The sequence below is a fragment of the Furipterus horrens genome, unplaced genomic scaffold, assembly GCF_987537825.1.
Source record: "Furipterus horrens unplaced genomic scaffold, mFurHor1.1.pri manual_scaffold_10, whole genome shotgun sequence".
Taxonomy (NCBI): domain Eukaryota; kingdom Metazoa; phylum Chordata; class Mammalia; order Chiroptera; family Furipteridae; genus Furipterus; species Furipterus horrens.
Genome location: NW_028327180.1, coordinates 31625122 through 31650530, shown reverse-complemented (window position 1 = coordinate 31650530; position 25409 = coordinate 31625122). Strand labels below are relative to the sequence as shown.

General features: G+C 39.6%; 1 protein-coding gene across 3 annotated transcripts in view; it reads right to left on the bottom strand.

Annotated features, from left to right (window-relative positions):
* Positions 1 to 25409, bottom strand: part of GALNT7 (polypeptide N-acetylgalactosaminyltransferase 7) — a 139254-nt gene that overhangs the window by 47097 nt on the left and 66748 nt on the right. For all 3 annotated transcript variants that reach the window (XM_090288920.1, XM_090288919.1, XM_090288918.1), the window contains exon 2: positions 20701 to 21161. In XM_090288920.1, coding sequence (XP_090145046.1) covers positions 20701 to 21161 — 461 coding nt within the window. The remainder of the gene's footprint in view (positions 1 to 20700; positions 21162 to 25409) is intronic.

Genomic DNA, 25409 nt, shown 5'->3' with positions numbered 1-25409 from the left:
AAAACTTCCAAATTTGGTGAAGGAAATAGACATACAAGTCCAGGAAGCACAGAGTCCCAAACAGGACCACATCGAGACACATCATCATCAAAATGCCAAAGGTTTAAAGATAAAGAGAGAATCTTAAAAGCAGCAAGAGAAAAGCAGAGAGTTACCTACAAAGGGGTGCCTATAAGACTATCAGCTGATTTCTCAAAAGACACTTGGCAGGCAAGAAGGGACTGGCAAAAGTATTCAATGTAATGAAAAGCAGGGACCTACAACCAAGATTACTCCATCCAGCAAAGCTATCATTTAGAATGGAAGGGCAGATGAAGTGCTTCCCAGACAAGGTAAAGCTAAAGGAGTTCATCATCACCAAGACTTTATTATATGAAATGTTAAAGGGACTAATTTAAGAAAAAGATCAAAACTATGAACATTAAAATGACAACAAACTCTTATTAGGGATTTCTGGACCCAAGGGTAGGTAGGACAATGACCATGTCCAGCTTGAAGCAGTTAGAGGAGCTTGAGACCTTCGCCCATTGTCCTTTATAAGATTATAAAGGGTCTTAATATTTGAGATGGAGGAATTGTCATTTTTTATTGTTAAAATAATTAATTAATCATTTATTTAAAAAAAGAAGAATATATGAAAGGGTGAAGCGGGAGAGCTTTCATGTACAAACCATGGGCATGGACTTGGTGGGGGATTGCTGGAGGATGGGGGGTGCTGGGTGGAGGGGAGCAAAGGGGAAAAATTGGAACTATTGTATCAATATAATCAATAAAATATGCTTAACAAAAAATAATGACAACAAACTCACAACTGTCAGCAACTGAATCTAAAAAATAAAAACAAAATCCAACTAAGCAAATCAGAGTAGGAACAGAATCACAGGTATGGAGATCATTTGAAGGGTTATCAGCTGGGAGGGCAAAGGGGAGAAATGGGGAAATGGTGCAAGGATTAAGAAACATGATTGGTTGGTACAAAATAGACAGGGGGAAGTTAAGAATAATATAGGAAAAGGTGAAGCCAAAGAATTTTTATGCACGACCCATGGACATGAAGTAAGGGGGATGGGATTCCTGGAGGGAAGGGAGTTACTGGGCAGAGGGGAGTAAAGGGAAAGAAAATTGGGACCACTGTAACAACATAATCAATAAAATATACTTAAAAAAAAAGAAACATAGTATACATTAATTGAAATAAAGAACAATTTACAGTGAAACAACAATAGAGTGAATGAAACCAAGAATCAAATCAATGATTTGGAATGAAAGGAAGCAAAAAACAGCCAATCAGAACAACAAGAAGAAAAAAGAATCCCCCCAAATGAGGTTAGTATAAGCTGTCTCTGGGATAACTGCAAAAGGTCCAACATTTGCATCATAGGGGTGCCAGAAGGAGAAGAGAAAGAGTAAGAAATCAGAAATCCATTTATAAAAATAATGAAAGAAAACTTCCTGAACTTGGAGAAGGAAATAGACATGCAAGTCCAGGAAGTACAGCGAGTCTCAAACAAGAGAGATGCAAAGAGGCCCACTCCAAGACACATCATAATTAAAATGCCAAAGGTTAAAGATAGAGAATCTATAAAAGCAGCAAGAGAAAGGAAATTAGTTATCTACAGGGGATTTCCATAAAATTGTCAGTTGATTTCTCAAAAGAAATTTGCAGGCTAGAAGGAATTGGCAAGAAATAATCAAAGTCACGAAAAGCAAGGACATATAGCCAAGACTGCTCTACCCAGGAAAGCTATCATTTATAATTGAAGGGAAAATAAAGAGGTTCCCAGAGAAGATAAAAAAACTAAAGGATTTCATCATCACCAAACCATTATTATATGAAATGTTAAAGGGACTTATTCAAGAAAAGGAAGAAGATCAAAACTATGAACAATAAAATGGCAAAAAAATACAAATCTATCAACAATTGAATCTAAAAAACAAACTAAGCAAACAAGAAGAACAGAGACAGAATCATGGACACAGAGAGCATTTTGATGGTCACCTGGTGTGAGGGGTTTCGGGGAGAATGGGTGAAGAGGTGAGGGGATTATGAAGTATAAATAAGTGGACACAGAACAGCCATGGGGATGTAAAGTCCTGTATAGGAAATAGAGTAGCCAAAGGACTTACACGCATGACCCATTGACATGAACAATGGTCGGGGGGATTGCCTGAGGGAGTGGAGTTTGCTGGGTGGAAGGGGGGCAAAGGAGAAAAAATCAGGACAACTGTAATAGCATAATCAATAAAATATAATTTTAAAAATGCACACCGGCTCTGGCCAGTGTGGCTCAGTGAATTGAGGATCTGGTCTGCGAACTGAAAGGTCACGATTTCTGGTCAGGGTACATGCCTGAGTTGCAGGCCACGTCTCTTGTTTGGGGGAGTGTGAGAGGCAACCAATCACTGTTTACTCTCCCTCTCTTCCCCTCTAAAAATAATCAAATAAAATCTTTAAAAATATCAAAATGCATACCAGAGGGCTAATGACTCTTGTGTGCAAATTCTGGGGCACCACTCACAAAGGATGCACTACAAATGGCACCACCCTGAGCTGGGTCATACAGTGGCCTTGGGTGAGCCCTCTGTGTCCATGTTTATTATGGGAAGGCCATAATTTGGCTTGAATTTTTCTAACAGGGAATCCTGGTCCAGTTGTTCAGGAGAAGTTCAATATTCTTGGTGTGAAAACCAGATGGGATTTTTTCTAGGGAACTTCCTTATAGTAAATGCAATAATGAGTTTCCCTGGGCTGTTTTTCATGGAGGCTGTCAATGAAGACCAATGGCATTATACCAAGATATAAGTCAGTAAAAACACTTATGCAGAGACCAAGTTCGAAATTTAAGTTCAACACAGATTTGAAAATCACACTTTGCAAACATTCCTTGAAATGTTTATTGAGTCATCTCCTATTCCATGTTTCACCACTCAGTGAGAGATTATATGTCTTCTCAATGTACTCTAATTATAATAAGGAAATCATATTGACCATATGGAGAACTTATATTTTCAAAAGCAAATTTTGACTTTTGAAGAAAAGGTATAAAGTTACAGTGGTAGCATGGTAAAGTTTAGGTTGTAGTAAATAAATAATTTTCCAGCAGATAACTATTAGATATTGAAGGAGTTACCAATATAACTATATAATACTTACTTATGGAAGTCTTAAACATTGATTGATACTAACGTTTCTACAAAATGAAGAGATGCACTAGATCATTTTTCGAAGATTCCCTCAACTGTAAACTCTGAATATAGATGTGGGAAAGAGTACAAATCTATATTAGCATTTATTAATTCATAGAACAGGCAATCTCTGGGGCTAATAAGAATACATTAACTGTGTTTAGTAATTCATCTTGCTAAAAGTATGAGGAAGCCAGGTTGTTCATTTAGCATGTAGCATAACTGATACATATAAGATGTTTAATAAATATTGCCGAGGAGAAAATGTGATGATAGTATTTCAAGAAATCATTAGTCTACCTCTTTTCTTGCATTAATCGAATTATCTTTACTTCTCTCTTATATCTTTGCTTCATTGTAATTTTCTAGAAAATCAAATCCTCTTAGGCTAATGAGTCGCTAAAAGTGAGTTGGAGTTAGTTATCAAAGGTTTATGGTCCCCAAATGGGACAAGATTATAAGGTAAGAACTGAAAGAGTATATTAATTCTCACCCTGAAAAAGGCGGATGCCAGGAAATCTCAAACCACAATTCTGGAAAACATTTCAGTTCACAGAAATCTGGCAAGGAACACAAGGATGAACATGTGATCATTATGAGTGAGGTATAGTCAAATGTCATCTTGAGACAGTATATTAATATTATCAATTTGTTACCTTTTCTCCACAGCGTCCCTGGATTTCTAACAGGTCTACAGATAGGCCACATGCAAGGGAGACTATCATTTTTTAAAAAAGGAAAAGAGCAAAACACATCTGTGTGAGGTGACAACTGATAGACCAGGTGGACCAATGATATGGCAGACAGCAGAGGACAGACTCCAGAGTCAAAAAAATACTACCAAGTAAAAGGAAACAGTTTTTAGTCCTTTGATCTATCAATTCCACTAAGAGTCTGTCCTACTGAAGTAATCAACGGTGGTTGCAAAGATTGAGCCACAAGCTTGCTCATCACAGCATTGTTTATAATAGCAAGAAACTAGAAACAACTCAAATGTCCCAAAATATAGGACTGGTGAAATCAACTGTGGTCATCTGTTCAGTGGAATATCTATGTTTAAAAAAAAATCTACTTTGGTGATAGGTGGTTTCTATTTTCTTCTTTAAAATGGTCTGTTAAACAGAAAAATTTCCCTTTGCAAAACATTTTAAAATAAAAATGATACTCAAGTCCACTACAAGTGAACAAAACATTACTTGGCATCTTCACAATCAGCAAGCCCCTAATACTTCTTTTCTTATTCAACAATCACAGTAAGGCTTTCCCTCGAACCAGAGCTTTACCCTACGAACAGAATTAGACCAAACTCTGGCATTCACTTTGTCAGTGACTTTGCTGGAAGGCAATCTGTTCTAAGAAGTTAAGGGCACATTTTCAAAAAACATCACTATATATACCCATTCTCATTTTGATTCAATAGCAGGATATTTGACGGATTTGCAGATTTTACTGAAGGTGCATCTGCATTTTACTTCTGCCAGTTTATTTTTCCTCCTGATACTGGCTTGCTATTCCATCTAATTACATGACTACTTTGTTATTCCATCTAATCACACTGATGGAGCAGGAGCCTGCACAGAGCAGAGTGGCCAAGAACACTACTATTTCTCAGAGAGCTGCAGCAGCGAGAAGCAACAATAAATGTGCTCAAGTGGGCAAGGAAAACACAAACAAAGATATAAGAGCTCTGTTGGAAGAAATCTTTCATGAGGGCCAGTTGCCAACTTTTAGAACTTTATAAATCCAAATAGAAAAGCTAGCTCTTCTGAGTTCCAGTATAATATTCCCAATACCATTAAGTGTGTTTAATCATCACCATTTTAGAAATAAAATGCTTCATGGAGTAGAAAAATTTTACCTCTTGAAAATCCACCGAAAGCTGTAGAAATCCTAGATATTCTGAAGACGTTTTTAAAAATTCTAGACTTTCCAAAGCAATCAAGATATGTTCAATTGTGTTTCTAAAGAGTAAAAAGGTTGAAATTCCTTGAAATAGTTCTAAGTGGACATCACTACGATAATCTAAAAAGCTGCATAGTTCTCATACATTTAACTGACTTTCGGTTGCTCTGCTCTCTGTGCTCTTCTGAAAGGCCATCACGCCAAGTACTGACAGGCAGCTTGGGGCAGTGCCTGACTGCCCCAGATTAGTGTCACTGCAAGGACCTCCATGGTTATCTTCTCCGTGAAAGGCCTCAGTGGAAGAAATGAAGCTATTTCTGTGGCTTCCTCATTATCTGAGACAGACTGTAGAACACTTAAACTTTTTATTCACAAAACACTGTCAACAACAACAAAAGGCTTTAAAAAAAATCAGGTTGCTAAACTCAAGACCTCAGGAGCAATTTAATTGATCCCTTGGCTACCTCAAGCCTCGTTTTCTCAAACTGATATCAATCTGTTAAATCCTTGATTCTGGGGAGCACAGACAACTATAAGGGTTACTGTTACAGTTTAAAGGAAAAGTTTGCCTATAGTTACCTCCAAATTATTCCCACTTTAGTTTTAAAGATTTCTCCATGAAATTACTCACATCCTTACATAGTGCCAATAATAGAAGCTCTGTGCCTCTGTAGAATTGTTAAAATTGTGCTATACTTTCAAGTACATTTTATTAGCAGTTTATATTTCCAGCTTCCAGAAATATGCGCACATTTGTATTATCTTGCTTTTTTCTTCACAGGACTTATGTAAACAACTTCCCTACAATCAGCTGCAGGGAAAATATCTCTAGCTTTACTGATCCCAAGAGTATGTGAAACTCCCCAGCATCACGCCTGCAACTTTTGACCCTCAAACACCATTCATTTATTTTCCTGTGTTATTCCAATTAGAGTTTCTGGTATGGTCTATTAGACTTTGTGGTATGTTTCTTTGAGACCAAGGTTGAAGTAAGAAAAAGGTGTGGTAGTCTTTTGTTTATGTGCTACCTGGAAAGAATTTCAATCACTTCTCTTGAAGTGGATGCCACTCTAATTTTAATAACTTTGTGATTTGGCAAGATAAACATTAATGCAAAAATTTAAAAAAAATCATTTTTTCTTGGGGAGTAGGGGAGATACACTCTAAATTAGTAATGGTTTAGTAAGTAACTATTAACATAATTAATACATTATTTTCAGATAAAAGCCTAGACTAGTTAGCATGAAATTACACAGATTCAATACAGCATCTAACCCTTTAGGTAAGGTGAAGCACTTAGGGCCTCAGTGTAAGATACTATCACATTTACATGATCATCAGGACCTTAATTCACATCAGGTCTGCTAATCAACAGAGACTATGTCAGCATTAAATCTAATAAATATTCCAACAGAGCAGAAAACCTCCTATGCTGCCTTGGTCATGCCACTGACTGCAGCAGCCTCTGCTGAGCACAGCTTGGCTTGATTCCAACATCCTTCCCAAGCACATTATAGCAGTAAGACATAGCAAAGGAGGTAGGGGGTGAGATGGTGAAGGAGAAAGGCAAGATGAATTATGGGGCTACACTGAATAATAACTAGGCCAGTTTATTTCTGTTTTTTGAATGAAGAAAACGTAATAGTCTATGCTTTGGGGTCTTGACATTTCTAAAAGCTACTATCAGATATTCTTTTTGGCATAAATTAACAGGTAAAAAAATATCTGGTCTGTATGAATTACCATTTCAAGTGTTATTGAGATCTGCATTTACTATAAGGGGACATTGGACTATATAATGGGGTATTAACTATATGCTGAATATTTTTGTGATTAATCTTCACTCCATATTCAAATATACAAAAATGCAGTGGGTTATTATTCATGGATTCTATATTTGTCTACTCTCTAAAATTTATTTGTAACCTCCAAGTCAATACTTGGGACAGTTCTGCAGTCATTTGAGAACATGTACAGAGCAGTAAAAAATGTGAACCATAACTTGAGTTGCTGTGTGCAGGTACAACATGATGCCCCTGCCTTCTTGTGTCCTTTTCATAGTCTACTCAGTGCTATGTTTTCCTCATTTTTGTGTTTTTTTGTTGTTGGTTTTGCTGGCTCCAAACCATTGTGCTGAAGTGCTGTCCAGTGTTCCTAACCATGAGAAGGGTGTGATATGCCTTACGGAGGAAATAAGTGTGTTACACAGGCTTCGCACAGGTATGAGTTCTAGTACTGATGGCCAAGAGTTTAGTTATGACTCAACAATTTACGTTAATAGGTGCTTAAACAGAAACACACATAAAACAAGGTTGTGTACGGATCAGCTGACAAAATGTTGTGACCAGAGGCTCATAGGAACCTAGGCCTATACTTCTCTAGGGGCAATGCTTCTGTATTGCTAATCCAGTGTTCATAATGACTTTATAGTAGTTATTTCACCAATAAGAAAGGTCAGCTATAAAGTTTGTCACCCTTTTGGACTGCCCACTATAAAGGGTAAGTACGCTAGGGGGATGAATTTCTATTCTATGGGCAAGTGCTCCTAGTTTCCAACGTAACCTGCAAGATGTAAGAGACAGAGACGATCACATTCTCTCAACTAAAACAATTATTATGCCAGAAAATAGAACTTTAATCAATAAGGTTATAAAAATTCAGGGTAAGTCAGGAACATTCTGTCAAATATTCAGGGATGCCTTGTATAAAAATATGTCCTAAAAACTATAGGAAACTGTTAAACCCTCCCCCCCAATCCCAAAACAAAACAGTGAAAAAGAGAGAGAGAGCGAGAGAATGAGAGAGAGAGAGAGAGAATGAGAGAGAGAGAGAGAGAGAGAGAGAGAGAGAGAGAGAGAGAGAGAGAGAGAGAGAGATCTTCACAACTGAGCAACAGTAGTAACCAATAGCCAGCCACAGGAAAATGAGCCCCGTTCACTGGCAAACCTCCCCTTTAAAGGACAATGTGGTCTCTTGCTTAGATGTCAGTTTAGGCTACAAAGATTCTTAGAAGAAATGTAGGGTAAAATTGGAAAACAGACTAATATTTTTATAAATGACAAAAGTGTTTATTATTATGAAGTATTTATTTACATACTAAACACTATAGCCCTGATGTATCTTAATTTTTCCATCACTTCTCTTAATGATGTGAACTATAGACTTGGTCCAGTGGGGCTCATGTTCCCTACTGTTTGGTGAATATTTGCTTATTAATATTCACAATAACTTTACGAGCCAAATAATATTACTCACATTTGCCAGAATATGCAAGCAAAGCTCTCTAAATGTTAGTTACCATTCTTCTCTTTTTAACTCTGTGTGGGATCCCAAGGTATACCTCATGTGCACTCACGAACTCGGGACGCAGAGGTACCATGTAGTGCCCCCTTCTCCTCTAGCTCAGGCTCACTGAGGTGGTGCCTGCTGCAAAGGGGCTATGATGCTGCTCCCACCACTGAGCCTATTCTAAGGCAAGGCCACTGCCAAGATGCTTGCCGGTCTGTGCCATGGTCTAGGTTTCCTGTCATTGTAGAACCCACTGGATGGTGATTTGCCATAAATTTGACATACTCTCAAGTGTGGAAAATTGCCCTCTATGAGTTCCACAGACATTTTCTAAAATCTCTTTCACAGCATCTCCTTAGCATCCAAGTAAAAGTTTCCAATGCTGTCCTGGAGCATGATCGAAGTCACAGGCATTGTACAATGGTAAAATGTGCCCCCTCCCTTAACATCTGCCCTGGGACCATGCCTCAGTGCCTTTCCGCTCTCTTCTTACGATGGCTCTTTCCAACTTAGATTTAAGCAGTGGCCCTTACTGCAAACAGTTGGAATTTTAAGTGGCCACATTTAAAGAGAGAGGGTTGCTTTGGGATTGATCAACATACTTCTTGTGCTCCTAAGTAAAATTTTTATTACTATAAAAATGTTTCATGAATGCATACTACAAATACTACATTTAAAATGACTGCCCTGGTAAACAGACTTCCCTGGTCTTTTATTTGCTATGATGAAAGGCCCTGGAAGACATGGACTCACTCCTGGAAGTCACAAATCCTAGAGAGTCACTGTTCTTTGGACTTCAGGTTCCCTATCTGCAGGATAAAGCAATAGTACCAAGTGACTGCTCTGGTCCCTTTTAGTTCTAAAATTTTATGAGTCTATGAAATATTTACTATATTATGAGCAAGGTTTGAAGTATCTAAGCCATTCCCATTAAAATGGCCTTGTAACTCCAGAAGTGCAATCTTACGCCCCCAGCTCCCATCCACCTGATCAGCCCTTTATCTGGGCAATTTGAGGAATGAGAGGAAAGCAAAGGACTAGACTCAGAGGATGGCAATGGAAGAGACAAAAACTAGGAATGAGAGAGTAGGAAGAATGGGAGGCAATTCTAGATCGCTGGAGAGAGGAAGAGGGAGAAGAGAGCAGAGAGGGAGAGAAGTACCTACACCACCATGCCTGCTATACACAGCTGTGAGGACTTGCTGCTGGCCAGGTATCAGCAGAGTCCTACCTATGTCACAAGCCTTACAGGACTTTTAGAACACAGATTTTTATGTTCTAAAAACCAAGAATATATATATATATGAATGTATAGAGAAAGCACATGACACATATTCACCGAACAGTAGCTGTCCCTGGAAAGGGAGAAAGGGAACTTTGACTTCTTGGGTGATGTGGCCAGATCGGTTTTTTCCACCCTCTGCATCTGGCATATATAAAGGTTAACTGGAAGAGACATTCTCATAACAGAATTACATCCCAGAGATGCTAGAAGGGTTGAGTTTGGCAATGTAAAATAGCTGATTGTCTTCTAGCTAATCCATCCTGGTCCCTTTCCTGCTTCTGAGAAACCAAAGAAGGGTGAGCCTAGTATCCCGGCAGCCAGTCTGACGTTCTGTCTGCCAGGCTGGGCAGGCTTCAAGGTTCAGGGTCTGGACTGGACACCAAACACATTTTGCCAAAGTGCATATTGCTCAATAGCTGGAATCAAAGAAGGCCTCTGCACAGATACTACATAGCTAGGTTAACAGATATCATATCTACTGTTACTTTCCAAGAAGAGCTCTTAGGCCTGGCACAGACCCAGGGCCTGCTGGGCCTCTCAGCCCTTTCAGGAAGCAGGACCAGGCAAAACCCAAACAGAAAGCAGTCCGCTCAGCTAGAGGGATAACAGCTGCACACCAGCTGCTCGCTGGCTGGTTCTATTCAGCCTTTGTGTCTAGAGAAACATTGTGAAAGAACCAGGGGTAAGGTAGAAACAGAAAAAGTGAATTTTAAAATGGAAGAGACCTTGGAAGACATCTAGTCTAGTGATTTCCAAACTGGATTGAGGAGCCAGAGAAGTGCAAAGACCCAAAGCATAAGAGTTTGCCTAGGAAGTTACTTGAAGAAAGGACTCCGGGGATTCTGTGGCTAAAACAAGCTATAAACCCTGACAACTCCTACGTCTGCTATTTATATTGTGTTACAACCCCTCTCCACAGCATTACCTCGATTGACCTCTTAAGAGCATTATTCTTCATTAGGGGCAATTTTGCCTTATGGGTGACACATGACAAAGTCTGGAGACATTCTGGGTGTCACATCCAGGGATGAGGACAGTGTGTGTATGTGTTACTGGCATCTAGTGGGTAGATTCCGGAGATGCTGCTAAACATCCTACATGCACAGGACAGTCATCATGACAAAGATCGTCAATAATGCTGGGACTTAGAAATCCTGTCTTAGAACCAGGGAGCAATTCTACAATAATGAGATATAAAGCCTTTGCCTGCTATCTTTTTCTACCTTTGTTTTCCTCTTAAAAAAAAAAAAAAAATGTAAAGGTACTGTAGTGTACTGTAGCGCCCCCTCAGCCATTAGTTTAGCATCACTGAGAAGGCAATGTGGTGCGGGAACCGCATTTGAATCCCAGTGCTGCCATCTTCTAGGTACATGAACTTCAGGTTATCTACTTCTCTGAGCTCAGTTCCATCATCCAAAAATATGGTGAAAAAGATTAATGCTATTTCAGTGTGGTTATAAGTATTGGAAATAGTGTCTTTCAGAACCTAGCACGCTGCCAGAGCACACAGGTGCTCAGCAAGTGGACAATGATGCAGTTGATCCTTACTGTCATTTCTGAGGACACTCTGTCTTAAGGGAGCCAAGCACCAGCACAGTGACAGAGCTAATTACGTGGAAGTGGAAGACATAGCTTATCCTTTATTTAAAGCGAGTGAGAAATATTTCCCCAAAACCATATTAAACAAGAGGGAAAAAATGCCCTAGGGCTGGAACCTGCCTTTCTGTGTCATTTTATGTCTATAAGACATGCTCCAGCACACCCTTAATTCCAGTCCTTCCTCCCCCAGCCCTAATGCCTGGCATATGACAGTGAAGACTGAGACTAGTGCCACAAGGACAGAATTTGATATAAGGTCAAGAACCAGCCAAACCCTAATCTATGTTTTTTCATTGTCTGCTGAGAAAACAAGACTCTTCTTTGGTTTAAATAAGAATACCTGATGCTACTTTTCCAATAAATTGTGGTTCATACAGACTTAAAAAAAAAAAAGAAGAAAAAAAAAGCTTTTAGGAAAGAATTTCTCTCCTACTCTCATTCAGAGAAGAAACCAGGATGGGCCCTGCACCAGCAGGCCTACAGCTGAGCACCTTCTGGCTCTGGAGGGAGCTCCTGCCTCACAAAGGAGGAGACACAGCAGCTCCTTGTCCATATTCTCTCTTACTAAAGACTTTACTACAACTCTTTCTTTAAAGTGATGGCTGTGAATCTCCAGGGTTTTAAGAACATGTAGTTTAGATTCTTAAATCTTTCTCCAGGGCCCTTTATCCTGGGTTTTGATTTGCTCACTGGGACTTGCTATTCTGGAGAAAGCATGGGTATTTTTCTTTTAATTAAAATGGCAGAGCTCATTCTAAAGTAAGTTACTAAGTTATTAAAATGTGATTTTCCTCCTATACATTAACTACAAAATTCAGTGAAGAGGAAAGTGAAACTATGGGCCATTTCCCAGCGATACATTACAAGTTATTACTGAACTAAACTATATTTTAATAAAATTTTAACTCATGTAGTTAGCTTGGTCTTTTTACTTTTTATACGTCATAAAAATGATGAAAGAGTAATTCTGTTTATTATATATGAAATGCCGTTTTTACATATTTGGCTTAAAATGAGTAAAAATTATAAGTGCATTCAAGAAGTTGTACATTATTCATATGACTACATCCACAATCCTTAAGTAAGAAAATGACTTGGTACTGACAACCCTGCTTTACAGCTCTCTCCAAGGACTTGCCTTTCCCATGGGGGAGCTTTCAGAGTGCCCCACAGATGGAGGTGTGGACATCAGTTAAAACTCAGCCTGAGAGGAAGGAAGACTTGGACCTGGTTGATCCACTTGCAAAGACTGTATTCTCCACCCATTCAACCCATCCCTCCCGCACCCCCTTTTCCCCCCAGCCAATCCTACTTTTTGCTTTCCTCCAAAACCTGTATCTATGTGGAAGAGAGGAGGCTGTCATCTGGGATTTATATAGCCTAATATGGCATAATGAGACCTGTCTCCGAATGGGTCAGTTTATCCTACACTCATGGCCCAATGTGAGTTCTCATGCACTGAGTGCTGCTTATATCTTAGAATGGTTGCTGTGCTTCTAGAATAAATGGAAAGGTTGGGGTTCTTCATTTTCTTAAATGTTGGTTTATGCTTGGCTTAACAACTAACCAGCTAGCTAGTTTCACATAACTTACTAATCTTAAATGTGGAAAACACCTTATATTATGATTTCACAGTCATACTATGTCCAATGCCCACCAGTTTGGCTCCGACTACTCTTTAGGTACAATACAGACACTTCTGCTACTATGCCATACCTATTTTTTGTTCCTGATAAATTTCCTTTTTTGTTAAATCATACTTAAAAAAAAAAAAAGAAAACAGTAGGATTTAAAGGAAAAACAGGGAGCAAACCAGACCACTCAAAACTTAGGGAACTTTGGGGCCAGAGCCCTGAGGAAAATCAATCAGCAGAGTTAAAATCAGCACTGATGTGTGCACTTTGCACCACAAACCTTTAAACCCAGGGATTTGTGTTTTCCTTTTTGTAGATCCTTGGAGACATCCACTTCTAATACAGAGCCACTTTACCAAAATTAAGAATATGATCCAGAGAGAGCCTTTTTCATCAATCAATTTCCTCTCTGCTTCTCTGGATGCACCAGCAGCTCCCCATACAGCTCAGCACAGTGGCAGGTGCAGTGCATCTTGAAGCCACTAGACCAGTGGTTCTCAACCTTCCTAATGCCGCGACCCTTTAATACAGGTCCTCATGTTGTGCTGACCCCCAACCATAAAGTTATTTTCGTTGCTACTGTTATGAATCGTAATGTAAATATCTGATATGCAGGATGTATTTTCATTGTTACCAACTGAACATAATTAAAGCATAGTTATTAATCACAAAAACAATATGTAATTATATATGTGTTTTCCGATGGTCTTAGGCGACCCCTGCACTAGACTAAAGAAAAATACTTTTGGAGGATTGTCAGTGTTTTCCTTAGTCTTCATAAATATATTGCTATGGAGGTCACTTTAACTCTAAGAAACCTTGCCCCTGATCACTTCCACACTCCTGGTCACATTAACACACAGGAGGAAATCTAGGAGCCACCAGGACTTCCACAGTGAATTGATACCATTTCCCTACTTACTAACCACAAGAGAGCCAGCGTGCACCAAGGAGACACATCAGAGCAACAGGCTGTATGTCTAATGGCCCTGCTTGCACCTACTAGTTACCAAAGGGGGATATGCCAACCCTCTGAGGGAGGGGCTTGTGTTCTGACATCCACATTGCACTGTGCAGTATGTCTGGGTCTACTGGCAGAGGCTCTTTGGTGAGCAACTAATACCCTTTTAGCAGAGAACAATGACTAAATACCTTGAAAAGACTGTTAGCTCCAAAACTGAGATGCTGCAGTAGGAGAGGGTACATAAAAAACACCCCTTAATCTCCGTGTCAGTGCTCCTGATGGGTAGGAAACTTAGGCTGGAAAAAAAAAAAAGTCAAGGTTTTCTTGAAATTGCCTGTCACTGGTGTGGGATGTCATGGGATAATCTGGTGGTACTCTCATAAATATTTTTCTAACTAGCCTCCAGGGGAACTTATTCTAAATTTCTGGCTGGGGGACAAAGGACTGCAGAAAAACAAAATTAAGCAACCTGAGTTTCTAATTGTTAAACCAGGCACACTTTATGCTTTTGTAATATTGGTGGTGGGATTCAGGGGGCAGGGAGGATGAAGGGAGGGGAATGAAGCTAAGTCTCTTTTTAATAGAGCAACTTGGAAAATGACTGGAGAGTGGGAAGGACCTTATCAATCATATGAGGTCCTGGCGTTAGAAGAATATTTCCATCAAGGAAAGTGAGCCACCCCAGAACGCTATTAAGGAGAGAGGGGAATTCAAGATTGCTGCTCCTTTCTAAGGGTTGCTTAGAACAACAAATTATCTCTCTTTCCATTTTTTTGTAGGCTTACTCTATGAATGTGATGCCCTTATAAATTGCTGTGGAAATTGGGGTGACATAAGTTACCCCCTGATCACTATAATAATTTCAGTTTGACTAAATATGCGTACATCTGATGCTGTCAGCCAGGACTCTAAACAAAGATCAGCTCTGCCCATAACTGAGAAAATCCCCAAATGCAATGTATGGTGTGTGTGCTTGTGTCTATATGTGTGCTAAGAAGAAAGAAGAAAAGAGGCATCAGAACACAATTTTTCTTTAAAGTTAATTTGGCAAACCTTTGAACTCACAAAAAGAAGCTTCTAAGAGTAAAAATTTTCAGGCCAGTTAGAAAGTAATAATTTTTGTACATAAAAGAAGTAACATGTCTGTCATGGGTCATCTGAAACCAATTTCAAATGTGCTTCCTACAGATTAGACTTAAGGCTACCAAATTGTAGTTTGAAAAATGAGACATATTATGGGCAATCTATGAGAGAAAAGGATCACATGTTAATAATTGTGGCAGGTGTAGTTTAGATGGGGTCGTATAGAATCACTGTTTATTTTAATAGAAACTAAGACAAAGTACTGAACTATATATGCGTATATGTGTATGTGATGTATATATTATTATAATGATTTGTTTTAATCTCTTTGAGAGGGTCCTTAAGAGTTTCAGTTAGCTCTAACTGAAACCCATAGGCCAGGATATGTAGAAACTGAAATTAAAAAAGAATCTATAGCATTTCAGTCAAATCCATGTTTTGAAAATAGCATCTATTCTATAATTACAGCACTATATTCTAAACAAAGTTATCAAAGAGAGCTTTTAACAGGGATAGAGAAAGTAAAAAGCTCACTAGCATAATTCACCTTAAATAAAATCAGCATTTTAGAATCAGGAAAGAAGAGAATTACCTGGTGCATAAGCTGTATGTGTAAATGTAATATATATATATATATATATATATATATATATATATATATATGTGTGTGTGTGTGTGTGTGTGTGTGTGTAAAATCTTTCAAAACATATTGATTTTATATATTTTTATATTAGAGAGAGGGGAAGGCAGGGAGAGAAGCATCAATGTGTGAGGAGACATCAACCAGTTGCCTCCCACATGCCCCTAACTGGGGACCTGGCCCATAACCCAGGCATGTGCCCTGACCAGGAATCAAACCAACAACCTTTGGTTCGTAGGCTGTCACTCAATCCACTAAGCCACACCAGCCAGGGCTTAAATGTAAAATATCTTAAACAAACAAACAAACCAAGCCCTAAATTTCCCATGGACAAGTTTAAGGAAGTTATTAATACTTAATCATGTTGACATTTGCATAGCTCTTAGAATTTTTGAAGCACCTTAATGTTTATTATTTCATTCTGTAAATGTAACTAAGATAGCTTTCTACAAAATAAAGTTTTAATAGATATGTAAGTAGGAGGAAAAGTTAAATATCAAAAACAGGTGAATTTGTTCAACAAGTCAAAATATTTAATTTGTTTGAAACAAAACTGTTTGGATGATATATCTCAGATTGTCTGTCTTCTTGGGCCAAAAAAGGGCAAACATAATTTCCATGTGTTGGCATCAGCAGTTAGTTCACAGTAAAGGAAATAAAATCACAAACTTTATTAGAAGAAAATCTAATATATTTGGAAATAGAACTTGACACCTCTTCCCACAAACAGGCTCTGTGTGAATTCATCTAAAGCCAGGGAACACACTGATTTAGGTAACCAGGTTTTAGACAGAGAAGCTTGTTCAATTCCATCCACCCTATTTCTGTTAATGGCACAATTCTTTGTGTTACTGTGCTTCAAAGCCGTGGATTTATCTTCAATTCCTCCTTCCACTTGATCTGCTGCCAAGGCCTACTGATGCTAACTATTCTGTTCTCTTACATTGAGTCTCCTCTTTCTGGTTTGTAACCTTCACTGAAGTTCCCACTCTACTGCCACTAACCCTTGATCCACATTAGGCACCTCTACCACTCTGATATTCCTAAAGTTCCCTATATAAACGTTCCCTGACTACCACATTCAGTATAGGCTTTGTAAATAGCATTGCTGTCTTCTAAACATAACCCTACCTGTAAGCTGTGTTTCTCTATACACACTTCCTGATCCAAGTAATTGATACCACTTGCTTTCCTCCTAGCCAACGTCTATCTCATGTCTTCAACACTTGTAACCTCTTCCAGGATGAACCTTACCATCCTTCAGGATTCATCTCTAGTGCCCCCTTCGTGAATCCTTTTCTGACTCCCCTGTAACTCCACCTGGCCTCCTATTCCCCTGAACCATGGCATTCTGCTCATGCCTCTCCTATAGCTCTTATGTTACGGTATTCTTGCCCTTCTCCCCAAGGGCAGATGGCGAGCCCCTTGAAGGCAGAGACTATATTTTCTCCCTGTTGCATCTGCTGACTGGGCTAGCACAGTGCCTTGTGTACCGGACATACTTAATATCTGTTGAACTGTAAAGAAAATCATATATGTTTTTTATGGAAAATAAATGCGAAGACAAGTTAAGTCATTCTTGGCTCAAGCCTTTAAAAAAGAAGTAGGCCTCCAGTTCACTGAAAATACTGTTACTCATTCTTAACAAGTAATCAACAGCCAGTAAATTACTCAGCCAGAGAATGTAACTCAAAGCTGTAACATACATAACTATGAGTCACACTGGCAGCTGGGAAGTTGTTTGTAAGGAAGAGAATATTCATCTGAAAAGACTATGGAACAGCCACAGAAACGGACGAGTTAACCACAGTGTCAGATATCACATCTGGACCAGCTGCCCTCCGCAGTGGTTTCTAAGCACGGCAGGTGGCTCATTTGCATGCTTGACAGAGACAAGAAAACGAGGCTGGTAAGGCCTATATTCTAAAGCTTCAGAAAGTCAGCAATGCCAAGCCATCCCCTGTAGCATATTCTCCACAAGGGATGAGTGTGAGGGAGGCTATATGTGAGTGACATGGATGTAGGCTCTGTTTCCAACATGTTGTCAGTAAAAGCAGAAAAGTGCTGATATGCATATTAGATAATGTGCAAAACTTAGGGGTGTTTTCTTTGTTGCTGGACTTTTTCTTTTAGAGAAAATTCTTATGACTGTCCACATTCTAATTTATGAATAACTCTCCTTAGAAATTGTTTGTTCCTCTACATTGAATTTTAAGGGTTCAAAGAGGAATAAAGCCTATTTCATTTTTAAAAATGCAAGAAAGAATCAAGTTTAAAAAATAATCTGGATTCAGTTTTTGAAAAGTTTCTGGGGGTTATTATGTTTGAGCATTCTGAGGTATAATAAGACGTTTTCTCACTAGCACAGAATTTTAAAGAGGGGTTTAGGAGCATCTGCTGATAGTCTTGGGTCCTCTTATTTGCTTAGGGACACATACTTAGAGGAATGATGCACAGAAAGATGTAATGGCCCTATTGCTAGGTACTGCTTCATTTGCACAAGAAAAAAGAATATGGGAATACTTGGCAAGGCATGGGAGAAGGAAGGAAAGAAGAGAAAAGTAAAGAAAAGAATGTGAAGAAAGCAGACATATTATTTGCTCTCGGGAACTTATCATCTAATAAGAAAGGTAGTCAATAAACAACTAACAAACCAATATCTAATTATAAAACTTGATAAATGCTATGAAAGAAATGGCCAGAGGGCTATAATAGAAAATAAAGCAGGACGTTACCAAATTAGCAGCATGGTTAAGGATGCTCGACTGGGACCTAAAGGATGGGAAGGAGCCAGCCTTAAAAAGGGAAAAATCGTTCACAGAGATGGAAAGGGCAGCGCAAGGAACTGGGAGAAGTCGACACAGCTAGGGCACTGTGGGTAAGGAGCACCATCGTAGAGGAGGCTGGCAAGGCAGGGAAGGGTCACGGCAGAGGGGTTGCTGCTGGTTAGGAGTTTGAGTTTTATTCAAGTGCACTGGCAAGACAAAGAATGGTTTTGGACAAGTTACATTGGGTTCACACACCATACTGGCTTCTGTGTGAGTAAGGTAGGAAGCAAGAGTAGAAATGGAGAGACCAGGAAGAAGGTTCTTGCAGGATTCTGAGAGATGGTGGCTTGGACTTGGGTGGTGGCAGTGGAGATGAAAAAAGGGCATTCAGACATGATCTGAGACTTATTTTGGTGGTAGAAACAAGAGCCCTTGTGGATAGAATGGATGTGGGGGTGAAGGAGAGGGAGGCACAGAAGATGACTCGCATCCTGTGTCCTGTTCTGTCTTGTCATCTGATTTTCTCAGCATACCTCCTCCATAGAGAAGTAAGCTAGATTTATACTGGTGCTAAAATCTCCGTTTCTACACCAAGCTCACCCTCCAACTGTAACGCTGCGCTGAGGCTTATTGACATACCTCGAGGTGCGGTGTGGTGGAAAGAGAAGGGGCTTTCACAGTAAGCCACCGTGGGGTTAAGTCACAGCTTACCGTTCTGCTAGGCAAATACAAAGAAGGCACAGCTCTAAGCTTCAGACTTGACATATACAGGTAAGAACTCTCTCATGGTTTACTTGTGAGAATTAAATAAGATAACATTATAGTAAGGCCTGGCATGTAGTGGTAAGTCAATAAATGTTAGAATCCTTCTTTCCCTTCTTCTGTTACAGTGATGAGAATGCCATCAATAGTTTCTCAGAGAACCTTCCGTAAGAGAGATGAGTACTACAACCGAGTGTTATATTTTAGATAATCGAGACACACTCCAGAGGAGGGGCTGCAGATCCTGTTATGATGGGGCCCAAAGGGTACTTGCATGGCAATTCTAACTATATAATAACTATCCTGCCCCCCGCCCCCAAATGGAAGGGTTGCCAAACAAAATACAGGACACCCAGTTAAATTTGGATTTAAGATAAACAATAATATTTTTAAGTATAAATATGTTCCATACACTATTTGGGACATACTTATACTAAATGTTTTTCACTGTTATCTGAAATTCAAATTTAACTGAGCAACTGCTATTTTTATTTGTGAAATCTGGCAGCCGTATGAGTAGGCGAATGTCTACTTTGATCAGGAATAAATTGCTCCAAGATTCTTCCTTCACAGTCCCTTGAGAGGCTCTAAATCTTCTCTCTATAAGAGGTCATGCCTTTGAACATCAGGGCTCTGTACTTCTATGCCTTCTATTTTTTTCACGTATTTCATTCACCCCCTCTCACTTACCAATAAACATGAATCTCCATAGTCTACTGACCTATATTAGGTACAAAATTTTACTTTGTGGTTATAAAGAGTGCTGCTGTGGTGTGTGCACATGCACATGCTGTGTTAACCTTTTAAAATGAAGATTTCTCAGTAATGCACCATCAGGAATACATTTTGAGTTTTCTGGTAGCAGTGAATTAAATATGCATCCACATCAATGGACATCATTTAGGTCCTAGACGAGCAGAACTGGTTATTGAATAAACTGAAAGCGAAAAGCTTTGAGTTCATTCAATAATCACCATCTGTCTAAAGGTGAGATTTAGAAATCCTTTATTTTAAATTAAACTACACGAAAAGAATTTGAAAGTTTAGGCCATAGTTTTATCTGTCTGAGTGCTCCTTTTGCATACTTAGGCGTTTCAGTTCTGAGGCAAAAAATTAAAGGAAACATAAATATCTAATTTATTATATGAGACATCTAGAGCAGTGTTACTGTTTGCTATTGGTCCACAACAAAAAAGGAGCTAGATCCAGAATGAAAAGCAACACACCAAGAAAATTTTGTTATAAAGAAATTGTCAGTTGAACTAAACAAAGTATTTGATAGTTTATTTACATCCTGGTGCAGCTCATTTTTTCTCTGTGGACTACTAACAAAAAATTCACAGACTGGTGGTCTGGACCCCAGATTCTGAGGAGGGCTCATGAGGAAGATCCCAGAATTTTATATGTCCTACCTTCCATATCACAGCACAAATGGAGAGATCTCTTCCTTCTGGCCATTTTGCAGACCAAAGATTCTCTTATCTCCTTAAAATAAAGGTATGAATATTTTCTCCATTCTAAGAATCTAACTAAACATCTGTCAAAACAACAGCTGCCCCAATTTTAGAAAGAAGAGGATGGGTGCTTACTCTTCTTGTCGTAAGTCATTGACGCTGCGGTCCAGTGAGATCATGTCACTTGCCACCATGTTAAATCCAAACTCTTTAATGCTGGCTTGAACTGCATGTTTGAATTCTGGTCCCAAAACCAATGGCTTGGCTTTCTCTCCAGGGCCACCAACCACTCCAGGAGGCTCAGGTTCTTTGGGTTCAAAGTTACCAAGGATCCCGGGGCGTAGCACAGGATCACGGTAGGTGAATGTCTGAGGCTTAAAAGTGAGATACTGCCTCTGCATTATGTCTTTCTGGTTCTCTCCTCCAGCATGGCGCTCTTGTTCATTTCTGGCCTTGTTTTTTCTTCTAATAGACTCTAAGTCCACTTCTACTCCTTCAACATGAGGCCAGGGTACCACAGGTTTGAATCTGTCATCCCCAGGAACTAATCCATTGCCTCCTCGGTTAGGCATGGGGTTATTGACATCTCTGTCTTCCTATACAAAAGGGAGGGGGATATACAATGAGTACATGAAGGCAAACCACAGCAGAGTTTATTATGATACCAATCGAGGAAACAATAAAATGACTTAAAGCATGAAACAGAAGCAGGCCAGTAATCAGGACTTTCCATTAGAAGATATCTTAAGGGGAAGGGAAGGACATGCCAAGAAATAGACTATTTCCCAGCCTCACCATTCCAAAAGAAATGAACGGATGCCATTTTTACTTCTCCCCTTCTCAACCTAACTCTCTACCAAAGGCTCTTAATAAAGCACATTGTTATGGGTTAGAGCAATGAGGTTCTAGGACCTTTCACGAAAATGGACACATAATAGGTCCTGTTGTGCAATATGTGGTTTTCCCAGCTGCCCGGTGTATGATAAATATAGCTTTGTGTCAGTTACATAGCCATATGGTGGCAGTGGTATTAAATGTCACCCTTCACTAGGCTGGCTTCGTGCCCCTAATGGCAGAGGAACAAGGCGGACATATGCATTCAACAGTCCCAATTTGGTATATTCTACTCAGTAAGACCTCAGCTGAATTGAGAACTATTTTTTAAAAAGCTCTAATAACTGTGACCAAGTCAGTGTGGGCTTTTCAATCATACTCAAAACCTACTTGTCCCATTCCAGAAGTAACCCAGGAAAAGAAAGATTTTGCATGTAAGGAGACTTGGTAAAGTCTGCCCCCTTCTCTGCTTGGACCCTCCTCATCATGTATATAGATCTTTCATTCAGGATTCAAAGTGTTTTTGCTCCTGAGGTATTTATTGTAATGTGAAGTTTTTGCTAAGCCCAGCACTATTCTCGGTATGAAGCAGTGTTCTCAACATAAGCATCAACCCAGTGGCTTTAAAAAATACTGATAGCCCACCCCCAGACTTTGTGATTTAATTGGTCTGTGCATTTATATTTTTAAAAGCTCCCCTGGTGATTTCACCATGCATCCAAGCTTGAGAGCCTCTAGCCTAAAGGGAGAGTTGCTAGCTATAATTAGACAAGGGGATTATTGAGTATGCATAGCCTTGCAAGGAGCAAGGTGAACTCAGAACTACTGCAAAATAGGCTGACTGGTCTGCCGCTTCACTCCACGCTAAGATTATGTGATCCTTTAATAGAGTCAAAATAGACTGACCAAAATGTTTCTACAGTGTTAGAGCTAGCTTCAAAATGAAGTTAAAAACTTTGTTTTAAAAGATACAGAAGTAAGGTTCTAGATATGACGTTGACAGGTAGGTTGTTATTTACTGGCAGTTTATTTAGAGATAAAGATTTCTTTTTAGAAAGTCAGTTAATTCATATGTGAATTTAGTTGATGTTGACATTTTGGTAAGGACTATGATTTCAGAAATGAAATTTAAAATTTTATCTATTTATTTAGTTAATATAAACATATGGTAAAATATTCAAAGGATTCAAAAGAGCAGAGAGTAAAAATCAAGTCTTCCTGCCTGCCCTTCTGTAGAGGCTGTCATAGTCAGCAGTTTCTTGTGAATCTCTCTAGAGATGTTATTAATATATGCTTGAAGAAACATACCTATGTATATATAACAAGATAATTTTTTTAACGTGGGTAATAGATTTTAATTGACTTTCTAATTAAAAGGGGAATCCATAGGATATTACAACCCTGACTCCAAAAAACCTCCGCTGCCTTGCGGCATACCTCTTCAGGGGAAAGGCTAAGGGAGTAAACCCCGACAGAAAATCCGGAGCCGGAGTCCCTAAGGCGGTTTGACGTTGTAGTCAACACCGGCAACTCCTGCGGCGCACCTGAACCCAAGCTGTATTGACTCCGTCTTTCCCTTGGACCCTTCAGCTGCGAAGAGAGGGGGGGGTCTGCTGCATGGGCAACAGCAGACCCTCCATATCACCCTGCCCAGGCTCTGTAGCTTCAGCTTCACTGGAGAGGACACTCCAGCGTCATCGCAAGATGTCGATTCAACACGGGAGGAGACAGATACCGTGTCACTCCCGAGTCGGACTGCACAGCCATTCTCGGCGGTGCAGATAGACTCTTAAGAAGCTACACCATCGTCTCTCGAGGCGGACGGCTGCCGACGATTACAACTGGACATAAGGTAAATTCAAGGAACAGACAAATATATAAATAACAAGAATACTGTAAAGAAGGAGTGCTCCTAACCACTTCTGGTTTGGTGATGCCTGATTGGAATAGATTTTTGGTCAAGCATAATCTTAAAATTTAAAAAAAACTTCAGAGAATCTACAAATAGATGCAAAACTGGTAAAATCTGTTGCTACCCAGAGGGCAATAACCAATTGCATTCCCCGGTACACAATTTCCTTTTCAATGGACAAGAACCTTTGCATTTACTGTCAGTTTATATTACTTGCAGGATTGTAAAACAGCCCAGAGAGAATAAAAGGGCAAGATAACCTAGAAAGCTGAGTCAGAGAGTATACTGTACTCAGTAATTTTTTTGGTCCATTTCAAAATTGTTCCAACTTTTCCTCCAATCGTCGTCGGCAGCTGTCCGTCTCGAGAGACGATGGTGTAGCTTCTTAAGAGTCTATCTGCACCGCTGAGAATGGCTGTGCAGTCCGACTCGGGGGTGACATGGTATCTGTCTCCTCCCGTGTTGAATCGACATCTTGCGATGATGCTGGAGTGTCCTCTCCAGTGAAGCTGAAGCTACAGAGCCTGGGCAGGGTGATATGGAGGGTCTGCTGTTGCCCATGCAGCAGACACCCCTCTCTTCGCAGCTGAAGGGCCCAAGGGAAAGACGGAGTCAATACAGCTTGGGTTCAGGTGCGCCGCAGGAGGTGCCGGTGTTGACTACAACGTCAAACCGCCTTAGGGACTCCGGCTCCGGATTTTCTGTCGGGGTTTACTCCCTTAGCCTTTCCCTGAAGAGGTATGCCGCAAGGCAGCGGAGGTTTTTTGGAGTCAGAGTTTTCCTTCTCTGATGTGCCCTGACTGGAAGATCGAACCAGCGACACTTAGCTCGCAGGCCGACGCTCAATCCACTGAGCCAAACCAGCCTTTTCCTCCAATAACACATAATGAAATATATAACACAACACTCAGCCTGATTCTTTAAATATGATGCTTTCTTCAGGCATGTCTTATAGGTAGATAAGGCTTTGGATCAGGACTTTCTCATCAGCACACCCTCCAGGAGAGACTTAGCTGGAGCCTGACTTGTGAGCCCAACTAAGGATCCGAGGTGAGGAGGTAGGAGATAGTCTTGCCAGAAATCTTGTATTCATGAAGTACTGAGGGTTAATGTAAGCATTGACTAGTACTAAGGAGAGGAAGCCAAGCATGACCGTAACAGACAGGTAGGCACCAAAGCTTAGAAATGACTGTGATGATGGGAAAAGTACCCATTTCTCCAATTTATCTCCTGGCTCTTTCCAAAATTATACTCACTTATGACAGTGTTGTAAACAAATTAAAATAGAGAAATCATTACAAAACTCTAAGATACTGGACCCAAGTTGTTAACGCTGAATGAAATAAAACACAAAAAGGAGAAACACATTCTTTCTCACTTCAATTTTTTTACATCAAGGTTCCGGTGAATCAGTAACTGGGAAGGTAAAAAATGAGGGGAAGGAAATGTCAAAAAATATAGAAAAGTAGGTCATCAGATGTCAGCATCCAGAACCATACTATCCACTATGTTGCCTAATATTCCATATGGGAAAAAAAAGTCACATATTGGAAGGATGTGGAATATCATAGCAAATGAAATCAAGGTAGCCAAATTGTGAAATACATGGTACGGTGTAGGCTGGCCTATGCTAATATACAAATTGTGAATTTAAGTATTTCTCAAATTCAGCCACCTCAATGAAACTATTTAATGGACTCATACTTCATGCATATTGTCCTCCAAAACTGTTTTAATCTTTTCTTGACTTAAGGGTTCTTTGTCTAAATTTTAACTGTTGGAGTTCTTCACAGTTCTGTTAAAAGTCTACCTGTCATTTTACCCTCTTTCTGGGTATCTCAATCTCTTCCAAACTAGGTGACCAGATTTATACTTATCATTCCTACATCCATTTCCTCAGCACACACCACACTTTTGATCTTTGGACCTTATAGTCAACTGCTCCCTGAATATTCCCATTTATATCAATCTGGTACCTCAATTTCAGATACCCCAACCTGAACTTATCATTGAGCCTGCATCACAAACCTGTTTTGATTACTGTCTTTCCTACCTTGGGGATGGAACCATCATCCACTCAAATGATCAAGTACAAACC